Genomic DNA, 18,568 nt, shown 5'->3' with positions numbered 1-18,568 from the left:
AAGGGAGAAAATTGCGGCAATGAATGAATGGAAATCCAAAACCTCTGTAAAAAAAAATTCCCATATTCTTTCAAGGGAGTTGAGGGTATACTCCAACAAAATGGAGAACACTCAGAGGATCTCAGTTGGATGGAATGAGAATGAAAGACGCTAGAATTAATGCCACACAGTGAACTATCTGAAGTGTAAGGCCGTGAGTGACACCGTGTGTTCTGATGGCACAGTCCACAGAGAATTACTGTGCTGACTCCAATGTGCTACCTCTCTCGTGTTGTAACCCACCAGCAGCTTCATGAGAGAAAGATGGACGATCTACTCCTGTGTGATTTGTTGTTAGGTGCCATTGTGCCAAGCACAACTCATGGGGACCCTCTGAACAACAGATCTGAACCTGGTCCTATCCTGTGCCATCCTTATCATCTTGGACACACCTGAGACCGAGGCTGCAGTCACTGTGTCCATCCACCTCATTGAGGGTCTTCCTGTCTTTGGCTGTCCAAACATGATCTTTCTTTCCAAGGATTAGCCTCTTCTAGCAACCTGCCCACAATACATGAGATGCAGTTTCACTATTCTTGCCTCTAAGGTGCATTCTGGCTGCACTTTTTTCAAGCTTTATCTGTTTGGGTGTTTTTTTATGGTCCATGAGACTAAAGTGCACCTGATACAGGCCATGGTCTTCACAATTACTTGCTATGAATCAGAGAGCTGGACAATGACTAGCGATGGTTGAAGAAGAATTTAAGCCTTTGATCTGTGTTGCTGGAGAAAAGTATTGAATATACCATGGACTGTTAGGGGAACAAACAGGTCCACTCTGGAGAGGGTGAAACCAGGTTGCTCCTTGGAGGCAAGGATTCTGAAGCTCTGTCTGACATACTTTGGGCATGTTGCAGGGAGGGAGCACTCCTTAAAGAGGGATGTCATACTTGGAAGGGTGGAGGGACAGTGCAGGAGAGGAAGACCCTCGATGAGATGGATTGAGTAACAGGGGTAATGGGAGTAGGCATACCAGAGACAACAAGGTTGGCTCAGGATAGAGCAGGGTTCTGAGCTGTTGTACGTAGGGTTGCTATGAGTCACAAATGACTCAGCGGCACATAACAACAAAATGATATTCAGTGTTGTCCAACATCACAACTCAATGGCATCAGTGGTCACCTATGAGTTGGTTCTGATTCAATAGCAATGATTTTTTTTCTGCCGCTGATTAGCTTGACTTTGGGGACCCCTCTGAGCAGCAGTGGATTTCAAAGTAAGCAAGAGGAGCTTATGTTTAGAGGGAGATCTGGTGGCTTAGTGGGTAAGGAGTTACACTGACAACTCAAAGGTAGGTAGTTCATATCCACCAGCTACACCAAGAGAGAAATATGAGCAATTCTATGAGTTGGTTCTGACCCAATTGCTGTGAGCTCAGTGCTTGTGCTTACTTATTATCTCCATGTGAAACTGTTTACTATAAGTTAATACACAAGCCCAAATTATTCCTGCTTCTCTTGGGTCCCTATCAGGGATTGTAAATTTAAAAAGATGCTTCAATCCTGCAGGAAGGTGTTATGGGACAAGAAGAGAGACAGGTGCCAGCCAAACCCAGAAGAGATGACAAAATGTGGAATTTTCCACTACAGGCTAGTAAGCGGGAGTCAACTGGGTATACCTGGCTAATCGGGTTGACCGGATGAGGCTTCTAAGCCTCCATTTCCATGCGCGTAATCAAAGCACTTCCACCTCTTGCCGTTGTAGGGAGGATTGTAGGAGAATGCTTGTAAGGAGGTTGGGCTTAGAAGAAGAATTGATGCCTTTGAGCTGTGGTGCTGGAGAAGAGTATTGAATATACCATGGATTGCTATGTGAGCCATTGTTACAGGGACAGCACACAAGAAAAGACAGACAAGAAGACAAGAAAAGTCAGAACTCTGCAAGAAAGCATGCAATTTTAGCATGAGAGTTGCTAAGAAATAATATTTTGAGGCATAATAAAGCAAAAATAGTGACCTATCTACAGGGAGTATGAGTGGCCTAGTGATAAGAAACTGTGCTGCAATCCTGAAAGGCATGCAGTTCGAATCCACTAGCTGCTCTGCGGGAGAAGGATGGGCAATCTCCTCCCATGTATTTAACTGCCTCTGAAAACCTGCCAAACTTGATGGTACACAACAGCAATATCTACAGTAAGGAAGAAAAAATGTTCCCCAGGGAACTCTGGTGGCCTAGTTGCAAGAAGCTGCACTGCAATCCCAGAGGCATGGGGTTCGAGTCTACCAGATGCTCTGCTGGAGAAGGAGGGACAATCTCCTCCTCTATCAGATCCAATTTGATGGTACACACAAAAAAAGTAATAAAACAAAACAAAACACCCAAAAAAAATTTTTTAAATGTCCCCCAAATTTCATCTTCAGAAGAGCTAGTCCCTGGAAAAAGACATCATGCTGGGAAAAGCAGAAGAGGAGCGAAAGAGAAGAGCCTTACCAAGAGGGATTGCCACAGTGACGGTAACAACAATGGCTGAAGCCTGGAGGAGACAGTGTGGATGTCGCAGGATGGGGCAAGGTTCTAATCTGTTGTTATTGTCACAAACTCAACTGCATCTAAAAATACGACAACTGTGAGGATGAGGCAGAGGAGGAGGGGGATGGGGAATATGAGAGCACCAGCTCTTCATGTATCCCAAAAGAAAACCATTCCTAGGGGACAAAACTGAAAATTAAGAAATAGAGAATGAAGAAGTGACTATAGAGACAGATACCAGAGGGTCCACTAGAACTGAATGGCGTTGGTGCTGGGAAAACCGGAACTGGCTGTGCAGAGCTCAATAAATTAACATATCAGGGCCATCAATCCGGCCCTGCACCCTGCAGACCTGTCTATAATCTGTCACACTAGCACGTGGTGGCCAAAGCCCCGGTTCCAAGGAAATCAGGTATTAGGACAATTTTCTGACAGATGGAAACCAACTGTCTAGAGGACGAAACAAACAAACAACAATATCCCAGTGTTGTTGATTCTGACTCCTAGCTGCCCCTTCACAGGATTTCCGAGTCCACAAATCACAAGGAGGACACCGCCATCTTTCTCCTGAGGAGCCGCTGGTGGATTTGAACCTCTGGAGATGTGCAACCTCGGGACCACACCACCAGAGCTTCCCACCATCAGTAAAGGAGCCTCGTGGTCTGGGCAATAGTCACAGGGCTGTTAGAGTATCGAACGCAGGTAAAAGATGTAGCATAGGGCCAGACACATGGTTCTTTCTGTGTGCTGTCTAGCTGATTCCAACTCAAAGCTGGCCTGCATGGCAGAGTAGAACTGCTCCTAGGATTCCCAAGGCTGTGATCTTTTATTTATTTATTGTTGTTGTTATGCCCCTTTTTAAAAATTCATTCATTGTTGCACATTCTCCTTTCTCCTCCTCCCCTTCCCCATCCCTCTGTTCACTCTGCAACACCCTTCTTGTTGCAGATTATTGTCATTCATATAATGCCTAAGCATGTATTCCTTTCATATCTTTTAGTGATGTCTTGAGGAGCCACCGGTTAGGTTTGAACCACTCACCTTTCAGTTAATAGTGAAACGGTTAACTTTTGCCACCCAGAGGTCCTTTGACATGTTGTAAACACAAGAAAGTGGCAGAGATTAGAAATGCTATCCTTGGGGAGTTCTGGTGGCCTAGTGGCAAGAAGCTGCACTGCAATCCCGGAGTTAAGCGGTTTGAATCCACCAGATGCTCTACTGGAGAAGGAGGGACAATCTCCTCCTCTACCAGTCAGATCCGATTTGACGATACATGCACAAAAAAAATAAAAAGAAAGAAATGCCATCCTTAAGGGCACCTTCACTACTTCCCATGCATCTCAGTCCACCCCACTGTCCTAGTTCGGTCCAACAAGACAGTGATGGCTCACTGGCTAACCTGGGGCAGAAGCAGGAAGAAGGGGCATCTCCCCAGTCCTGTATCAGACCCCCTATCAGCATCTGATCCAGCCCAGGCCACCCCCTTACCGTTACAACTGGAAATTACTTTGTGCTCAGAAAGCACAAACAGCCCTCCACTAAACGCTGCACACACAGGGGAGGAAAACTGAGAAGACCCAGCTCTGGGGTGCGCTGCCGTGTGGCAGTGTCTGACCCCCACACCCTGCACCGGCTGGAAAGGGCCCTGCTGCCCATCAGCCAAGGCTCTCTGCTGACCGAGCTTCCTGGCCCGAGAGGACGTCTGCGGCACAGAATAGCTGCCTGGTCCCGTGACCCTCACCATTATTCCACAGGCTCTTACTTCAAAGCACACAGCCTCGGCGCTGCCCTTACCGCAAATACCTGCATGTAATCTGATGCCCGCAGCTGGCCCCTGGCGCTGGGACCACGCAGGGTTGGAGCTGGGCACAGAGTCCCCATCCTGCGCTGTGCCGACCCAGTGTTTACTGTGCCTGGAGATGGGTGCTGCCCAATCTCCAGGCTGGAGTGCTGGGAATGGGGTGGGCCTACCCGGGATGGATGTCTCCAGAACTCGGGCGCTGTGATAAGCCTGGCATTTCTGCTTATCTCTGACCCCGCTCTAGGCCTCCAGAGGCATCCACAGGGCTCACTGGTTATCAGCTTTGCTGGACTCTATCTGCCTCTCTGGGGGCCTACTTCCTGCATCACTTAACGGAGTGTCCAACTGTGAAATAAATACCGTGTGGTTGCAGAGAGGAGGGAGCGAGGGAGTCTCAGTGCTGATCTGAGCGTAAAAGCCAGAATCCTGGGGTCTGGGTGAGGGGCTAGGTTGGGAATCCTTGCCTCCAGGCAACCCTCCAAATATGTCCTGATCTCCAGTGGGACCCTTGAACTTGTTCAGTTACCTACAAGCTGGGAGGGTCTGGCTATACCCTTTCCAATTTAAACTACCCAGGAAGCAAAGAAGAGGTACGGCAACCCCAAAGACTGAGGCATCTTGCTGTGAAAGGGGAAAGGCGAAATGCCAGTTCCAACTCACCTGTTGTAGAGACAGTTACAAGGCCTCTTCATCCCAGTGTGCCCTGGAGGATGCCATGCAACACACACACACACACACACACACACACACACACACACACACCCTCTCCTCTGGTGAAGGCTGTGTTGAAATTCTCCCTCTCTTTTTTTCCAAGGGTGAGCTCGACCTCACATATATAGTCTCAGTGGAAACTAATGTTCATGTTGAGAGACAGGCTGGTTTATGCAGGGCCTCAGGCCTTTCTGAGCCTAAGTTTCCTCATCTCTAAGATGGGACCTTCCTCACAGGACTGTGGGGAGGACGAAAGGCGAGCGAGCTTTGTTGTAAAGCATTAGAACTGGGTCCAGCACAGTGAGCTGAAGGCTGTTCTCATTACCCCCTCCCTCTCCTGTTCCATGGGACGGATCCAATCTGAGATTGAATCTGTGGACAGCCATGTCCTTTGTGGGGGTATGATGTCCTGGACAGATCTTCCTAAGCCACAGGCCAGCCTCTTTGCAGAGCTGAGAGCTGGGCTGCCACTGATCGCCCTTCAGAACGTTCCTTGTACTCAGGACAGCTAGAGTCAATGAACTGTTGCTTACAACTGAAACAGCCTAATACATGTCCAGGCCAGAGCCTGACTTTGTCCCTGGAGACTGCATTTGCCAACTGCCAATTCAGAAAAGCACAATGGCATCTGAAAGTTGGCACTAGACCAGCTAGTTTTCACATCAACACATCATGTGGCTTGTATTTCTACCAGCACATACTGGGATGTATCCCTGTTTGCCAAAGGCTTTGCAGTGCGCCCCCATCATTCATTCATGGTGGACAGATTAAGACCCCCCACTCTACCCACGAGAGACACAAGCACACAGGGAAATTCACGGTGGGTCTGGGTCTCAAATAGGCTCTCCAGTTTCACAGCCATGTTCACAGCACATGGATGACCTGCCCACCCCCACCCACCCCCACACAAACATCACTTCAGAATGCCGGCTCGCCTGCTTTGGATGGTAGGTCTCAAAGAAAGAACTGTAAGCTTTCTGGGCTTAATCGTGGCACTTGAGATACAATACCTTATTTAATACCCGTTACCATCCAGTAAGGGTTATTACCAGTATCCTCATTTCACAGATAGCTGAGGGATCAAGGCATTTTCCCAAAGTCATTTTAGGAACCTGGATTTAAACTCAAGAAGCCAGACTCCAGAGTGTGCCCTCCCAAGCCCTGGCCTGTTTCTGAGCCCAAGATCTCAGAAATGCTGTGGCATGCCTGCGGAGCAAATCTGGGTGGGAGTGAGGTCAGCATATGAGAACAGAAGTGGGTCGTCTCAAACTGCTAGGCAAAGGGGTTGCCTTGGATGGGACAAAACTATATTATAGTCATAATTGCAGGCTTCTTCCTCTCCCCTCTCATCTCTGACATAGATAAGTTCATATCCATCTGCTCAAGTTCTCTCCCCTTAATCTACCCCATTTTTGAAGGAGAATTTGGTTCCAAGATTGTTTTGGAGTCAGGTCTTAGAACACAAAGCCAGAGGCAGGTTTGATGGGGATTGGGCTGATCTGGTAAGCGAATTGCAAGAGCAGTAAAGGAAAGGGAGGGAGAGACAGAATCGCCAAGCAGGGAAGAGAGTTTAGGGAATAACTTATCATCCCATGATGTGAGAGTACAGTGGCAAGAAAGGGGGATTTGGGAGCATGTCTGCTGCAGGACATAAGGAGTCGTCCAGAATCTGAGGAGGAATGCCGCAGCAGCTGGCTGGTCTTCTGGGGTTCCCAGGCTACAGAGAGGCAGTCACATGGCACCAGTGGACAGCCAGGTGCAGGAGGAAGAGCAAGTAATGGGAAGATTTCTTGGAGGAGATGAGACTTGGGTGGATTTGGAAGGATGTATGAGATTTGGGGATGTCAAAGATGGGGGGCCCTTCTAATAGGGGCACAGAGTGAAGGCAGGCCCCGAGGGTGGTGTGATTGCAGGGACTGGCCTCTGGACCAGGCATTGCCCACGGGAACCCAGCTGACACAGTGAGTGGGACTCCTGAGAGGACAGAGTAAGGAAATCAGGCAGAGGTATTTCAACATGAAGCAGACGATACAGCGACCACAATGGTGTGGTAGGATTTTGAGCTGAGGAGTAACATGATATAATCAGGGTTTGAGAATTGGGGGGAATATGTTGACTGGAGGGGACAGGAAGCTACTTTCTGGGACGTTCTGTATCTGGGAGTAGTTACACGGGTAGATACGATTCTACAGGCTCCAAGATTTCTGCATTGTGCTGTGTGAATATTATCCTTTTACTGAGATCTGTTCTCATGGGCTGGGGTTGGAGACGGGGTTAACTTCAGCATGCAGAGAGGGCCAGGGACCAGCATCATCAGGGAAGCTAGAATTCACCGGTGCTTGCCCCTGCTGGGGAGTGACAGTGGAGAAAGCAAGTCTTTGAAAGTTCTGCCAGGAAAGACCACAGTTTCATGGCTCATTCCACTGCCCGGCACAAAGGCAACAGAAACAGGATGAACTTCTCCCTTCTGCGGGCAGCAAACTCTGTAAATAAGTATAGATTTCACTCCCAAAGAAGATTAAAAACAACAACAAAAAAAAAACACACCCCAAACCACCCCAGCCAGCACATCCAAATCCCATATCTGTATGAACTATACAAACTCAGAAAATCCTCTAGAAATATTGCTCTCTCTAGTTTCTAGCTCTTTGCTAAATCTTTCACAATAAAGTGCGTTGTTTGGGTTATTAAACAAAAGTTTGTTTTTCTCCACTAGTTACCACTAACTTACCTAGGCCCACAGGACTTATTCTAGACAGAAAATATGCACCAGAGAGAGGTCTAATTAACCAAGAATACAGAGTGATAAACTCCCTTGGGATTCTAGCTGACAGAAAACAGTATTTAATATTCTTATGGGGAGGTCTGAGGTCAATGGCTTAGCCTTAAATGAACAGAAAACATGACATTTGACAGATGGAGGAGGATTCATCAGGAATAGCAAATCCCATGAGGGAAAAATAACTATTGCTCCTTTGTACCACATTTTTCAAATATATATATGTATTTTTCCCCCCTTTCAACTTGAGGAGAAAGCTTCCAAACCCCACATAGGTATGCAACACATCAGCCACATAGCACAATTAATTTGGGGAGATGCTTAAAGGACAGTTTGGCAAGCATTTGAGAGTAACCCCCAACAAAATCATTCTCACATGATCCAAGCACCTGGAATGATTAATAAGAAGGAAATTTGGAAAACAGTCCAGAGTCTGACTGTTATTACACAGGCAATTTGTCCGAACCTGCACAAAAGCAGACAATCCTTGCACCGGAAACAGAACACCTACTTTGGGTTCAGTTTTGCTATTGCTGTTATTTGCCAGATTCTAAAAATATTTTCTGCAGGGTCTCCACACCTCTGATGCACTTATTAAAAGACACATACACGCACAGTAGGTCATCATCTGCACTTACATACCACCTTCCATCCATGGGTCCCAAGTGGTCTTTCAGCAATATTTTCTTAAGTTCCCAGTGAACTGGGTAAAAACTGCTACTTCCATCTTAAGCAGGAATGAGCAAACAAGGGGGCATCCAAATGGCTTGTTAACGGTTCTAACTCAAGAACAAAACCCCCTGCAAGGCAGCCCTCCTGTGTCTCCTGCTCCCTTGCTCTGTTGACCTGACCGTTGACCGAGCCTTTGAGCATTCTCTTTGGCTGGGCTCTCAGTCATGCCTGCAGGTCATTGTTTCCCTGGTGATGAAGAAGGTATTCTAGTTCCTGCCCTCAATCTGGCCTGGAGCCCTGCTTGCACCACATTTAGCCACAAGTGCATCAGCCTTGCGTGAGTGGGGACAGCTTGGCTCCTTGGAAACTTAAGTAGCCTGTGTGTCAGCTGGCCAAGGCCCATGCACAGCACTCCAGGCTTCCCTGCTAACTCCCCCATCACTCACTCAGAGCACCCACATTAAAGGCGATGACGCCTCTGGAGCTGAGTGGAAAAGTGAAACACCCCAAAGGCAAGCTCAGGGCCTCCAACCCTGCCTTCAGGGAGGGATCATCCTTAGACATCTGGGAGCCAGGTCCCTCAGCCAGTCCAGCCCTCCCTCTGCTCATGTCTGTAGGTGATGGGAGACAGGCCATCAGGAGCCAACTGCCTTCTTGAATTTGTAACTCAAATCCCCAGTTACAAGGCTGATTTTTGCTTCATTAATTAATGTATCCTAGAATGACCAGTCAGAATGAGGTCCAAAAAAATAACAGCCACCGAGCATCAAGAGTTTGAGAAGTGCATCCCCGATGACTGTAGTTACTCTGAGAAACTGAGGGCAGAACTTTCTTTTCCAATTCTCTGCCACTGGTTTAAATATCGTACACTGGCACTTTACTCATTTCCACTCCTTTGCCTACAAAGCACCGTTTACCTCCCTGACGGTCACGTGTAGCCTGTGAACTAGAGGCTGGTTGTCTTTCTCATGGGCTCCTGAAACCTCAGACCCCGCTAGTGGCCACAGACACTAGTCTCTCATCTTCACCAAGCATTTCACCTTATTCTAAGCCCCTTGCCAAACATTCTACATTCCTAAGTTCACGGTCATTTGTCTTTCATTATAGTAGATGTCACTGTTACCCTCATCTGCATACTAAGCCATAGTGGCCATGTGGAAGTCTAATCCTAACATTTTCTTACTGCGTGTTTTTAGCAAGTAACTTAACCTCTCTGGGCCTCAGCTGCCCTGCCAAGGCCTGCCTGCAGTGGTTGTTCTGGGAATGAAATTAGATAATGGGTGTGGTGCCTGTACATAGTCGTGTGTTTGATGAATGGGGCTGACAGTCCTTGTTGTCTTTCTTGTTGCTAAAAGCAGATATGAGAGCTGGAGTTCTGGCCTGACCTTGCAGTGGGTGAGTCTGGTTGAGCAGCAGGCATCTAATGATGAAGACATGTGAAGAGGAGGAGTAAATCCACCCTGTCACAGAGCAGAGAGGCAGTGTTAACATGGGCATAGAGGGGCTCACCAAGCCTCTGGTCTGCAGGCTCGTCAGAGGTGGCTGTGCAAAGGATTCCACATTCAAAAGTGAAGGTGGCTTCCTCTTGTGCAGATGTGAACCTGGGTACCCAAAGGTGAACTTTGTCATCAGATGTCCCAAAGGGAGCCCTAGCGGTGCAGAGTTCGAATCCACAAGCCCCTCAGAAGGGCGATGAAGCAGTCTGCTCCTGTTAAGATACACAGTCTCAGAAGTCCAACAGAGGGTCACCAAGAGTTGGAAACAATTTAATGGCAGTGCATTTCATTTGCTTTTTTTGGCTTCTATGTTGTTACAGAGTGAATGAATCTAGAAATGAACCCTCCAATAGTCAGTTTGAGAGTAAACAGATTCTGACGTTGGAGAGGTAGGAGGACTGCAGACCACGGGCAGCTCCAAGGCTGCCTGGCTAAGGGAGTCCAGGCAAGCTCTGAGTGGGATCAACTGTACCCACCTGCTCCCCTCCGCCCCCGCGCACCTCATCCCCTCATACGCACACCCAGCAAGTGCAGACAGCTGGCATTTACCCTCCTGGCAAAAGGCAGCAACAAATCCCTGACAGTTCTTCTCTAAATAATTAAAGCATCTGTCCCGGAGAATCTAAGCTTTAGTAATTAACTTGGTGTCCTGGGTAAAATTCTTCAGGCTATTAATTTACTACTAACTAGTTCCAGTCACCTTCCGTCATCTGCCCCACAGCCCCTATTCTGAATTCTCACGGGGGTCGGGGGAGCCATCCGGTTACCAAGGCTTCTTTTCTTATATACAAAAAGACAACAAAAGGCCACAAGACATCAGCAGAACCCACTGTTTGAAAGAGGAAGATTAACAGGCAGAGGTGCAAAAGTCAGACTCTAGTAGAAATAGAGAACAGGGGCAAACATGATTCAAGGAGATTTAAGGAAGATTTTATAAACTTTCACAGAAGGTTTTATTAACAAAACCAGAATGTGTGGTGGGGGGGGGGTGTTCTAACAAGAGGATAATCAGAGAATTTTTTTTTTAAAAAAAAGCTAGAATAAAATGTTCAAAGGAAGAATTGTAAGAAGAAAAGGGAGCCTTTGCCAGAGTCTGAGGTAGAATGGGAAAGGAAAAGTAAGACACAAAAAGCCAAATCCAAAAGCCCAGCGTTCTTGAAACAGAGCTGAGAAGAGTGACAAAAGGAAGGGGTGGGAGGGAAGCGAAGGAGGAGCCCAGCATTTCCTCTAAATTTGCATCACTCACTCTAGAGAGCAGCTCAGCTCCAGGTAACAATGATGGAAGTCCATTAGGTCGCTGTTGTGGAAAAGGAAACCAAATCCATGACCGACAGCCACGAGCCTTGGGTTTCCTACACGGAATTCTTCATGGCAGCAGACTGCCCCGTCTACAGCCCTAAACCCTGCTCTATCCTGTACCAATCTTATTGTCTCTTGCTAACCATATTTACCATAGAAGCCAAACAGCTAATATCCAACCATTCTGCACATTAATCTGGGTCTCCTGCCCACGCCCTGCTCCTGGCCCTCAGAGCCACCTACGCCTGTCACAAACAGCCAACTTTGCAGAGGACTTCGTGCCAGTCCATCCCTACTGTCAGAGCCAATCCTGTTGTTCTTCATTCAAAATGGCAGCTTTTCAGAGAGCTTTTCAGAGAAGGAGCTCTAGTAGCCTAGTGGGTAGGTAGGTGTGCTGCCAAGCCAAAGCTGGGCAGTTTGAATCCATCAGCTTCTCTGAGGGAGAAAGACAGGCAATTTCCTTTTGTGATTTACTGCCTATGAAAACCCACTGCGGATGGGCAGCCATAAGTCCGTTTTGACTCAATGGCGGTAAGAGTGAGAAAGGCCTGCAAGTGGCCAGAGGGGCCCAGGAGGTGGGATGGGGGAGGATGCCGCTGCTACTCTCCTCAAGAGCCTGGGAGGAGCCAAGTCCTGAAGCAGAACGGGTTATGTGTCATCAAGCCCGCAGTGGGTGTGCAGAGGCTATAAATCACTCAAGAGAGGACTGCTCAGCTTCCCCCCAGGGAGAAGCTGGTGGATTCTGACCACATGCTTTCAGGCTGACAGCACAATTTTTAGGACCTGGGGCTGCAGCAGAACCTGGCCACTCCTTCTTCTGAAGGCTGCTAAGTATCTATAGCCTTGGCCCCAGATAATACCACTTCTAAAATATAAAAGAAACATAAACTAACTCTGGTAACTTTTTTATTAATTTTTAATTCCAAGCTTATTGTTGTTATGCTCTGTGGAGATGGAACCCACTCATAGCTGACCGGCTAGTGGCTCTTCAGAGGCCATAAATCACAGTGACTGACCAACTTTCTCCCGCTAAGCAGCTGGCGGATTTGAACTTTGAATTGGCAGGAAATCCCGTACCACTAAGTCACTTGAGCATTCTCATCATAACATCCATTTCAAAGTGTTTTTTTCCCAATGACTGGTAAAGAAGCCGCTTATAGCATTTCTCTTACTTTGAAGGTTATTTATACACTACCTAGGGCTCCCCTGGGGCTCTGGTGGCTCAGCGTGAAGGAAGTGCACTGTCAGTGCAAAGGCATGCAGTTCAAACCCATCGGCCCATGGGAGGGAGAGGGGCAATTTCTTTGTGTGTAACTTACGGCCTCTGTAAACCTGCTGGAGTGCAGGCTGTGGGTCAGTTCTGACTCAATGGTACAGAACAGTAGGCAGTTCCTCTGAGTCTAAAAATCTCAGATGGATGTTTTTCTTAAAAAAAATAAAACATCCAGCATTTAAGTACAAAAAGCCCCCCAAACCCAACAACTGGAAACAGTAGGGATTGAATTTGGGGGTAGGGGATTCAAATTGGCCTCACTTTACCACAGCAGAGAGTGAGAAGATGGTAAGGAGCCGGGGCAGGCTGTTGTATGTGGTCTCTGTGAGGTTGAGCAGACTCCACAGCACTTGACTGCTCTCAACCAGCTTTTATTTCACATTGCTCACATTGAAGAGATCTTTGGTAGATCAACAGGAGTAAGATGAGCAGACTTCTTCCGAGAGGTTAATAGCCAGTGAAAACCAGGCTGGAGGGTCTGCCATCAGTCGGTTCTGACTCAATGGCAATGAGTCAACAAGACCATGAAAACAGGACATTTCAAATATCATGCTATTTATAGATTCAACAGTAGGCAAAATTTAGGAACAAGATTGTTGTGTGCCTTTAAATCGGAACCAACTCACAGCTGACCCTCGAGCAGGTTCTCAGAGGCAGTAAATTGCATGGAAGGAGACTGCCCATTCTTCTCCCACCAAGAGGCTCTGGTGGACTTAAATTGCTGAACACCTTCTCACCACTAGGCCACCAGAGCTCCTCAAAAAAAATTTTAGAAATAAAACTATGTGATACTTGGACCAGGAGGCAGTCCTCAGAACAGAGCAAGGGAACACTGCATGGCTGAAAATTGGGAAAAGTGTGCGTCAAGGATGTGTCTTATCTCTTTTCAATCTATATGCAGAACAGATTATTCAGGAGGCTGGGCTCTACGAGAATACATGTGGCATCAGGATTGGAGGAAGACTCATCAACAATCTGCATTATGCAGATGACACAACCCTACTTGCTGAAACTGCAGAGGATCTGAAGGGCAGAAGGTCAAAGACTGCAGCCTTTAATATTGATTGAAAACAAAGATTCTCACCACTGGTCGATTGGCGGCATCATGATAAATGATGAAGAGACTGTTGACAGCTTCCATTTGCTTGGCTCTACAATCAACACTCCTGGTACCAACAGCCAGGAAATTAAATGATGAATTGTATTGGGAAAGTCTGCTGTCAGAGACCTCTCCAAAGTACCTAAGAGCAACAATGTCAGTCTGGAGACTAAGGTTTGCCTGATCCAGGCCATGGTCTTTGCAATTACTTGCTATACATCAAAGAGCTGGACAATGACTAGGGATGATAGAAGGAGAGTTGGTGCCTTTGAGCTGGGTGCTGGAGAAGAGTACTGAATATACCATAGACTACCAGAAGAACAAACAAGTTCATCTTGGAGAGGGTGAAGCCAGGCTGCTCCTTGGAAAAAAGGATTCTGAAGCTTTGTCTGTCATGTTGTTGCAAGGAAGGACCTTGGAGAGGGACGTCATGCTTGGGAGGGTGGAGGGACAGCGCAGGAAAGGAAGACCCTCGATGAGATGGATTGATTCAGTCATTGGGGTAATGGGGATAGGTATGTCAGAGACAGTGATATTGGCAAGGGATAGAGCAGGGTTTAGGGCTGTTACACATAGGGTTGCTATGAGTCACAGGGGACTGACTCAATGGCACATAACACCACCATCACCACCACCACCACCACCACCATGTTATAAATAAAAACTATAAACTACTGATGCCAGGAGAAGTTTCAGTACCAATAATGAAGTTGTATTTTTTTCCCCTGAGATGATTAGAATATGCCCAAACTTGTTAATTTTCTAGCTTTATAATAAAAGACAAAGGTATTAGCAGAAAATACAAATTCTAGAGAAGCTGGTTAAATAGGCTACACTAAAAACCAACTCAAAATTCAAACTGGGGCTCTGGTGATCGAGTAAGGAGGGGGTCACACTGCTAATCCAAAGGTGGTGTCTTGAGTAGTTTAAATCCACCAGCAGTCCAGCTTGCCTTTCTGCCCAAAACTTGTTTTACATCTGTGGTAAAATAAGTTCCTTTATGTAGCCTTTTGCAGTGGTTCTATATAAAAGGAAAAAAAAGTTTGAGCCATTTTTTTCCCTGAGGAATCTAATCTTCCCTTTGCCCTAATCTTCTACTCCAGAGGGTTTGTAGCTTTTATCTGCAGACACTGACATTGCCGGGTAAAGTGTAAACAATCTGTGCTTTGACTCCTTTTTTGTCCTGCCCTCTACTACACCTTGCCCTGTGATTTGTCTACACCTTGCAGAGTTGGTTCATATACTAACACAAACTATGTGACTTACTCAGAGGAGACTGGTCAATTCACAATGCTGGTGGGCAGACCATATCTTATTAACATTTACATATGCCGCTAATGCACAGAAATTGGCAGACCAAAAGAATAAAGATGCAGAAAGGAGAAAAGGGAAGAGAAGTAGAGACAGAAGCAGGGAATCTCCAAAGAGCTGTAATATGTCAAGACATAGAATACTGAAGACAGTGAAGGCCTGGCAGGGTTTCTGTGGCAGAAAAGGTGCTGACAGAAAGAAGGCCAAGGACAGAGGTCGGTCTTGCAGAGGCTGATAGTTTATTTTCAGGGGTCTGGAAGGAGGCCTATATAGCTGAGAGAGGCTGTGCACAGCACAGAGAAGGGAAGAGCTGAAAGCTGTCTTATTCTCAAGAAGTGAAATGCATGATCTCTGCTTTTGGAAGCCCTTCAGATTTTGCTTGTATGCGTCATAATCCTTCTCCCAAACCATAGTCTCCTTAATAAGCCACTGGCCTACAGGCTCTCAGAGTTCTGTGGTCAGCACAGTCATGGTATGGGAATAACAGCTGGTTTAAAATTGATTTAAAAATGTTGTCAAATGCAGGTCTATTTGACTTGCAACTCATAGGGCTCAGCCTTGTGCTGATCTCGATGCATGAGATGGGTTCTAACCCGACATGACAACAATTTTATAGCATCAAAGGTAATTCTTTTTCTACATGGTGAGCTTTAAGCCTAGTCATTAATTTCTTCCTTTACTGTACTCTGTATTTTTACACTGATTTCCTCTATAGCCTTAGTTTTAGATAGGTAGGTGCTGACATCAGTAATTCTTTAAAGAGATGCTCTTCTCTTGCTTTTTCTGAGGATAAAGACACCTGTAAGCATTTTAGACAATCATTTTGAACTCTTTTCTCTCAACATGAAAATTATTTTCTTATTTATAAAGCAAAATCTACAGAGTCAGACCCATGTAAGGTAGAAACTTGTTCAAGGAGAAATATTCATATATTATACATTAAAACAAGGGATCAGAAAGTGGTAAGGCTGTACCCCAACAGGGGAAAACTGGTGAGACTTGGAAATATACAATAGTCCCATCAAGTTCTGGCTCTCGCGACTTTCACTGTAGTTTTATTTCAAACGTATTAGGATTCTTTTGAGTAGATTTTATTATGAAGATCTTAAAATGCACTCTGGATAATTGTAATTACGTGAACTTCCACATCTATTGTATGATTTGGGCACTGTGAGGACATCATATTGAAAACAGTCCATATATGTGTATATATATATCTATCTCAAAGTAACCCTCTTAAAAACACCTTTGGCTTTCCATTAGGGCCCAGATCCTTGGAGTTTGCAACCTTCGCCTGCAAAGGCCTGCCTCTGGACATGAGAACACAATCTTGGGAGCCTGGTGACACCCGGAAGCACCAAGTGATGGGGTTGGCTGGGGACAGTCCTGCGTCCCGCTGAGCCCTATCCATCCCAGCAGCATGAGGACTGGGCCCACTCCAGGAGCTGCTGCTGAGGCGCTGCAAATTGCTGCTAACCGAGCCACGGGTGCAGCCATGGGGATGCAGTCACGCTCCAGAAGCCCCAGGGACCAAACCAAGGCCCTTCCTCTCTACCCCCTGAACATATATTCTGAGCCATAATGCAATGCACACCTATATATTCTATCTGAAAACCAAATTCACTGCTTTAAGTCCATTTCAACTCATGCTTACCCTGCATCTGGTCTTCAAGGCTGTATACATCTTAATGGGAGGCAAATGCCCATCTTTCTCCTGCCAAAAAACTGGTACATTCAAACCGACACAATCTTTTGGTGAGCAGGCCAATACTTGATGTACTAACTCACCAGGGCTCCTCACCCAAGGGTACCTCTGAAGCGCCCTCTGCTGGCTAGTATGTACATAATATTGTTAAAAAGACCAGACGGGATCGAAATCGCAGCATGAAGGCATCTAAGCTGAAAACTGCCAAGAAGATGTTCTCAAGTGGGGGCTACGTCTATTCTTCCTAATAAGCCTTCAGGACTTACAAACAGAAATGGGAAAAAAAGATGAAAATAAAGGTGCTGACTCCTAAGCATTAAGTATGTTAACCATACTTAAAAAGCATTTCAGTTATTTAACACTAGAAAAATAAAGAACTTAAATATATTCAAAAGTTCACTAGAAAAAGCTGCCATACTAGTTATTCTACTTAATTTCAATATTAAGGTTTATTTATTTATTTATTCATTTTCCAGAGTGAGGTTAAAAACAATTTAAATAATTAATCAGGATAGTCATTTACTCAATCAGATAAAACATTACTGCATAAAAGTGGCTAAGAAATAATTTTGTTTGTAATAAATATGTTTTATGTTTAGGTTAACAGGCACCATCTTGAGAGCAGGAAAAAAAATTAACCAATAAATAAATTACATTCAAGAAAATAAGGTGTATATATATATATATATATCTGAAGTATGGCATATCCCACTTTTCTTCATATAGCACCCAAACTTTCAAAATGTTCAAAAATCATCTCCCAAAATAGAACTCATACTAAGTTATAAATATAAAGGCCAAGGGAAAAAATCAATTTCAGACAAAATTTATATTCTTAATTCCCCATTCAATAAAATGTCAATTGCTAGTTTATTAAAGGTAAATGAATTGTGATTTGTTAGTGCTGAAAATATGAAATATATATTTTTAAAAGTCACTCTTTCTGAAAGTATTTAAAATATTGCATCTCTGGTGGCAAACCTGAATATTATCAAGTGTTTTATTTCCCTATTTTTCCATACCTTCAACCCCACTCCCACGCCTTGAGCCTTAACATTCGTCCAACATTTCTTACAAAGGTAAATACACTTACTTACACCTCAAACACAAAACACTGACAGTGTTCCTTGGTAAACAAGGAAGTCCCACAAGAGTCCGAGGCTACAGCTTTGCTTCCAAAGTGTGGCACAAGCTAAACGACACAGAGGATCAATAGGGGTAAAAACAATGAACGGCCCTTATTGACGCCTTCTGAATGCTCCTGAGAGTCGACAACTCTTTCAGATTTTGCTGATGTAATCCTGAAGAAAGTTTCAACAGATTTTAAAGACAAGGATCAGAGAATAAGTCTTTGATTGATAATTTTTCTATTTATTTCTGCCAAGGCGACTGAAAACACGAAAGCCTTTTCATCAGAGAGGTTAGCATAGATGTCAATTTCCTTTTCCTGTTTCTCTGTTAAAAGAAAAAGAGAAAGCTTAATAAAAGGCAGTAGATGGAGTAATTTAAAAAACACTTACATACTAATAAACCATATATATATACTATCCTGTATACAGAGTTGTTGTTGTTATGTGCCATCGAGTCGTTTGCGACTCATAGCGGCCCTATGTACAAGAGCTCTCAACGCTGTTCTATCCTGTGCCAACCCAGCCATCTCAAACACACTTATTCCCACCGCTCCAGTCACAGAATCGATCCATCTCACCAAAGGTCTTCCTCTCCTTCCCCTCCCCTCCACTCTGTCAAACATGATGTCCCTCTCCAAGGACCAGTCCCTCCTTGCAACATGCCCAAAATATGTCAGATGAAGCTTCAGAATCCTTGACTCCAGGGAACACTCTGGCTTCACTCTCTCCAGGACAAACCTGTTTGTTCTCCTAGCAGTCCATGGTATATTCAACACTCTTCTCC

At 45.5% G+C, this 18,568-nt stretch overlaps 1 protein-coding gene across 1 annotated transcript in view; it reads right to left on the bottom strand.

Moving 5' to 3' along the window:
- Window positions 1-17,990: 17,990 nt before the first annotated feature.
- The window catches only part of LOC102873097 (chromosome unknown open reading frame, human C16orf87), a 27,784-nt gene continuing 27,206 nt past the window's right edge, over window positions 17,991-18,568 (bottom strand). Inside the window, exon 4 of the mRNA XM_006887819.1 lies at window positions 17,991-18,109. Within this exon, the coding sequence (XP_006887881.1) occupies window positions 17,991-18,109 (119 nt within the window). The remainder of the gene's footprint in view (window positions 18,110-18,568) is intronic.

Source organism: Elephantulus edwardii, unplaced genomic scaffold, assembly GCF_000299155.1.
Source record: "Elephantulus edwardii isolate Elephantulus edwardi_28Jun2011 unplaced genomic scaffold, EleEdw1.0 scaffold00062, whole genome shotgun sequence".
NCBI classification, from domain to species: Eukaryota; Metazoa; Chordata; class Mammalia; order Macroscelidea; family Macroscelididae; genus Elephantulus; species Elephantulus edwardii.
The sequence above is the reverse complement of the archived record's forward strand: the minus strand, read 5'-3'. Positions and strand labels throughout refer to the sequence as shown.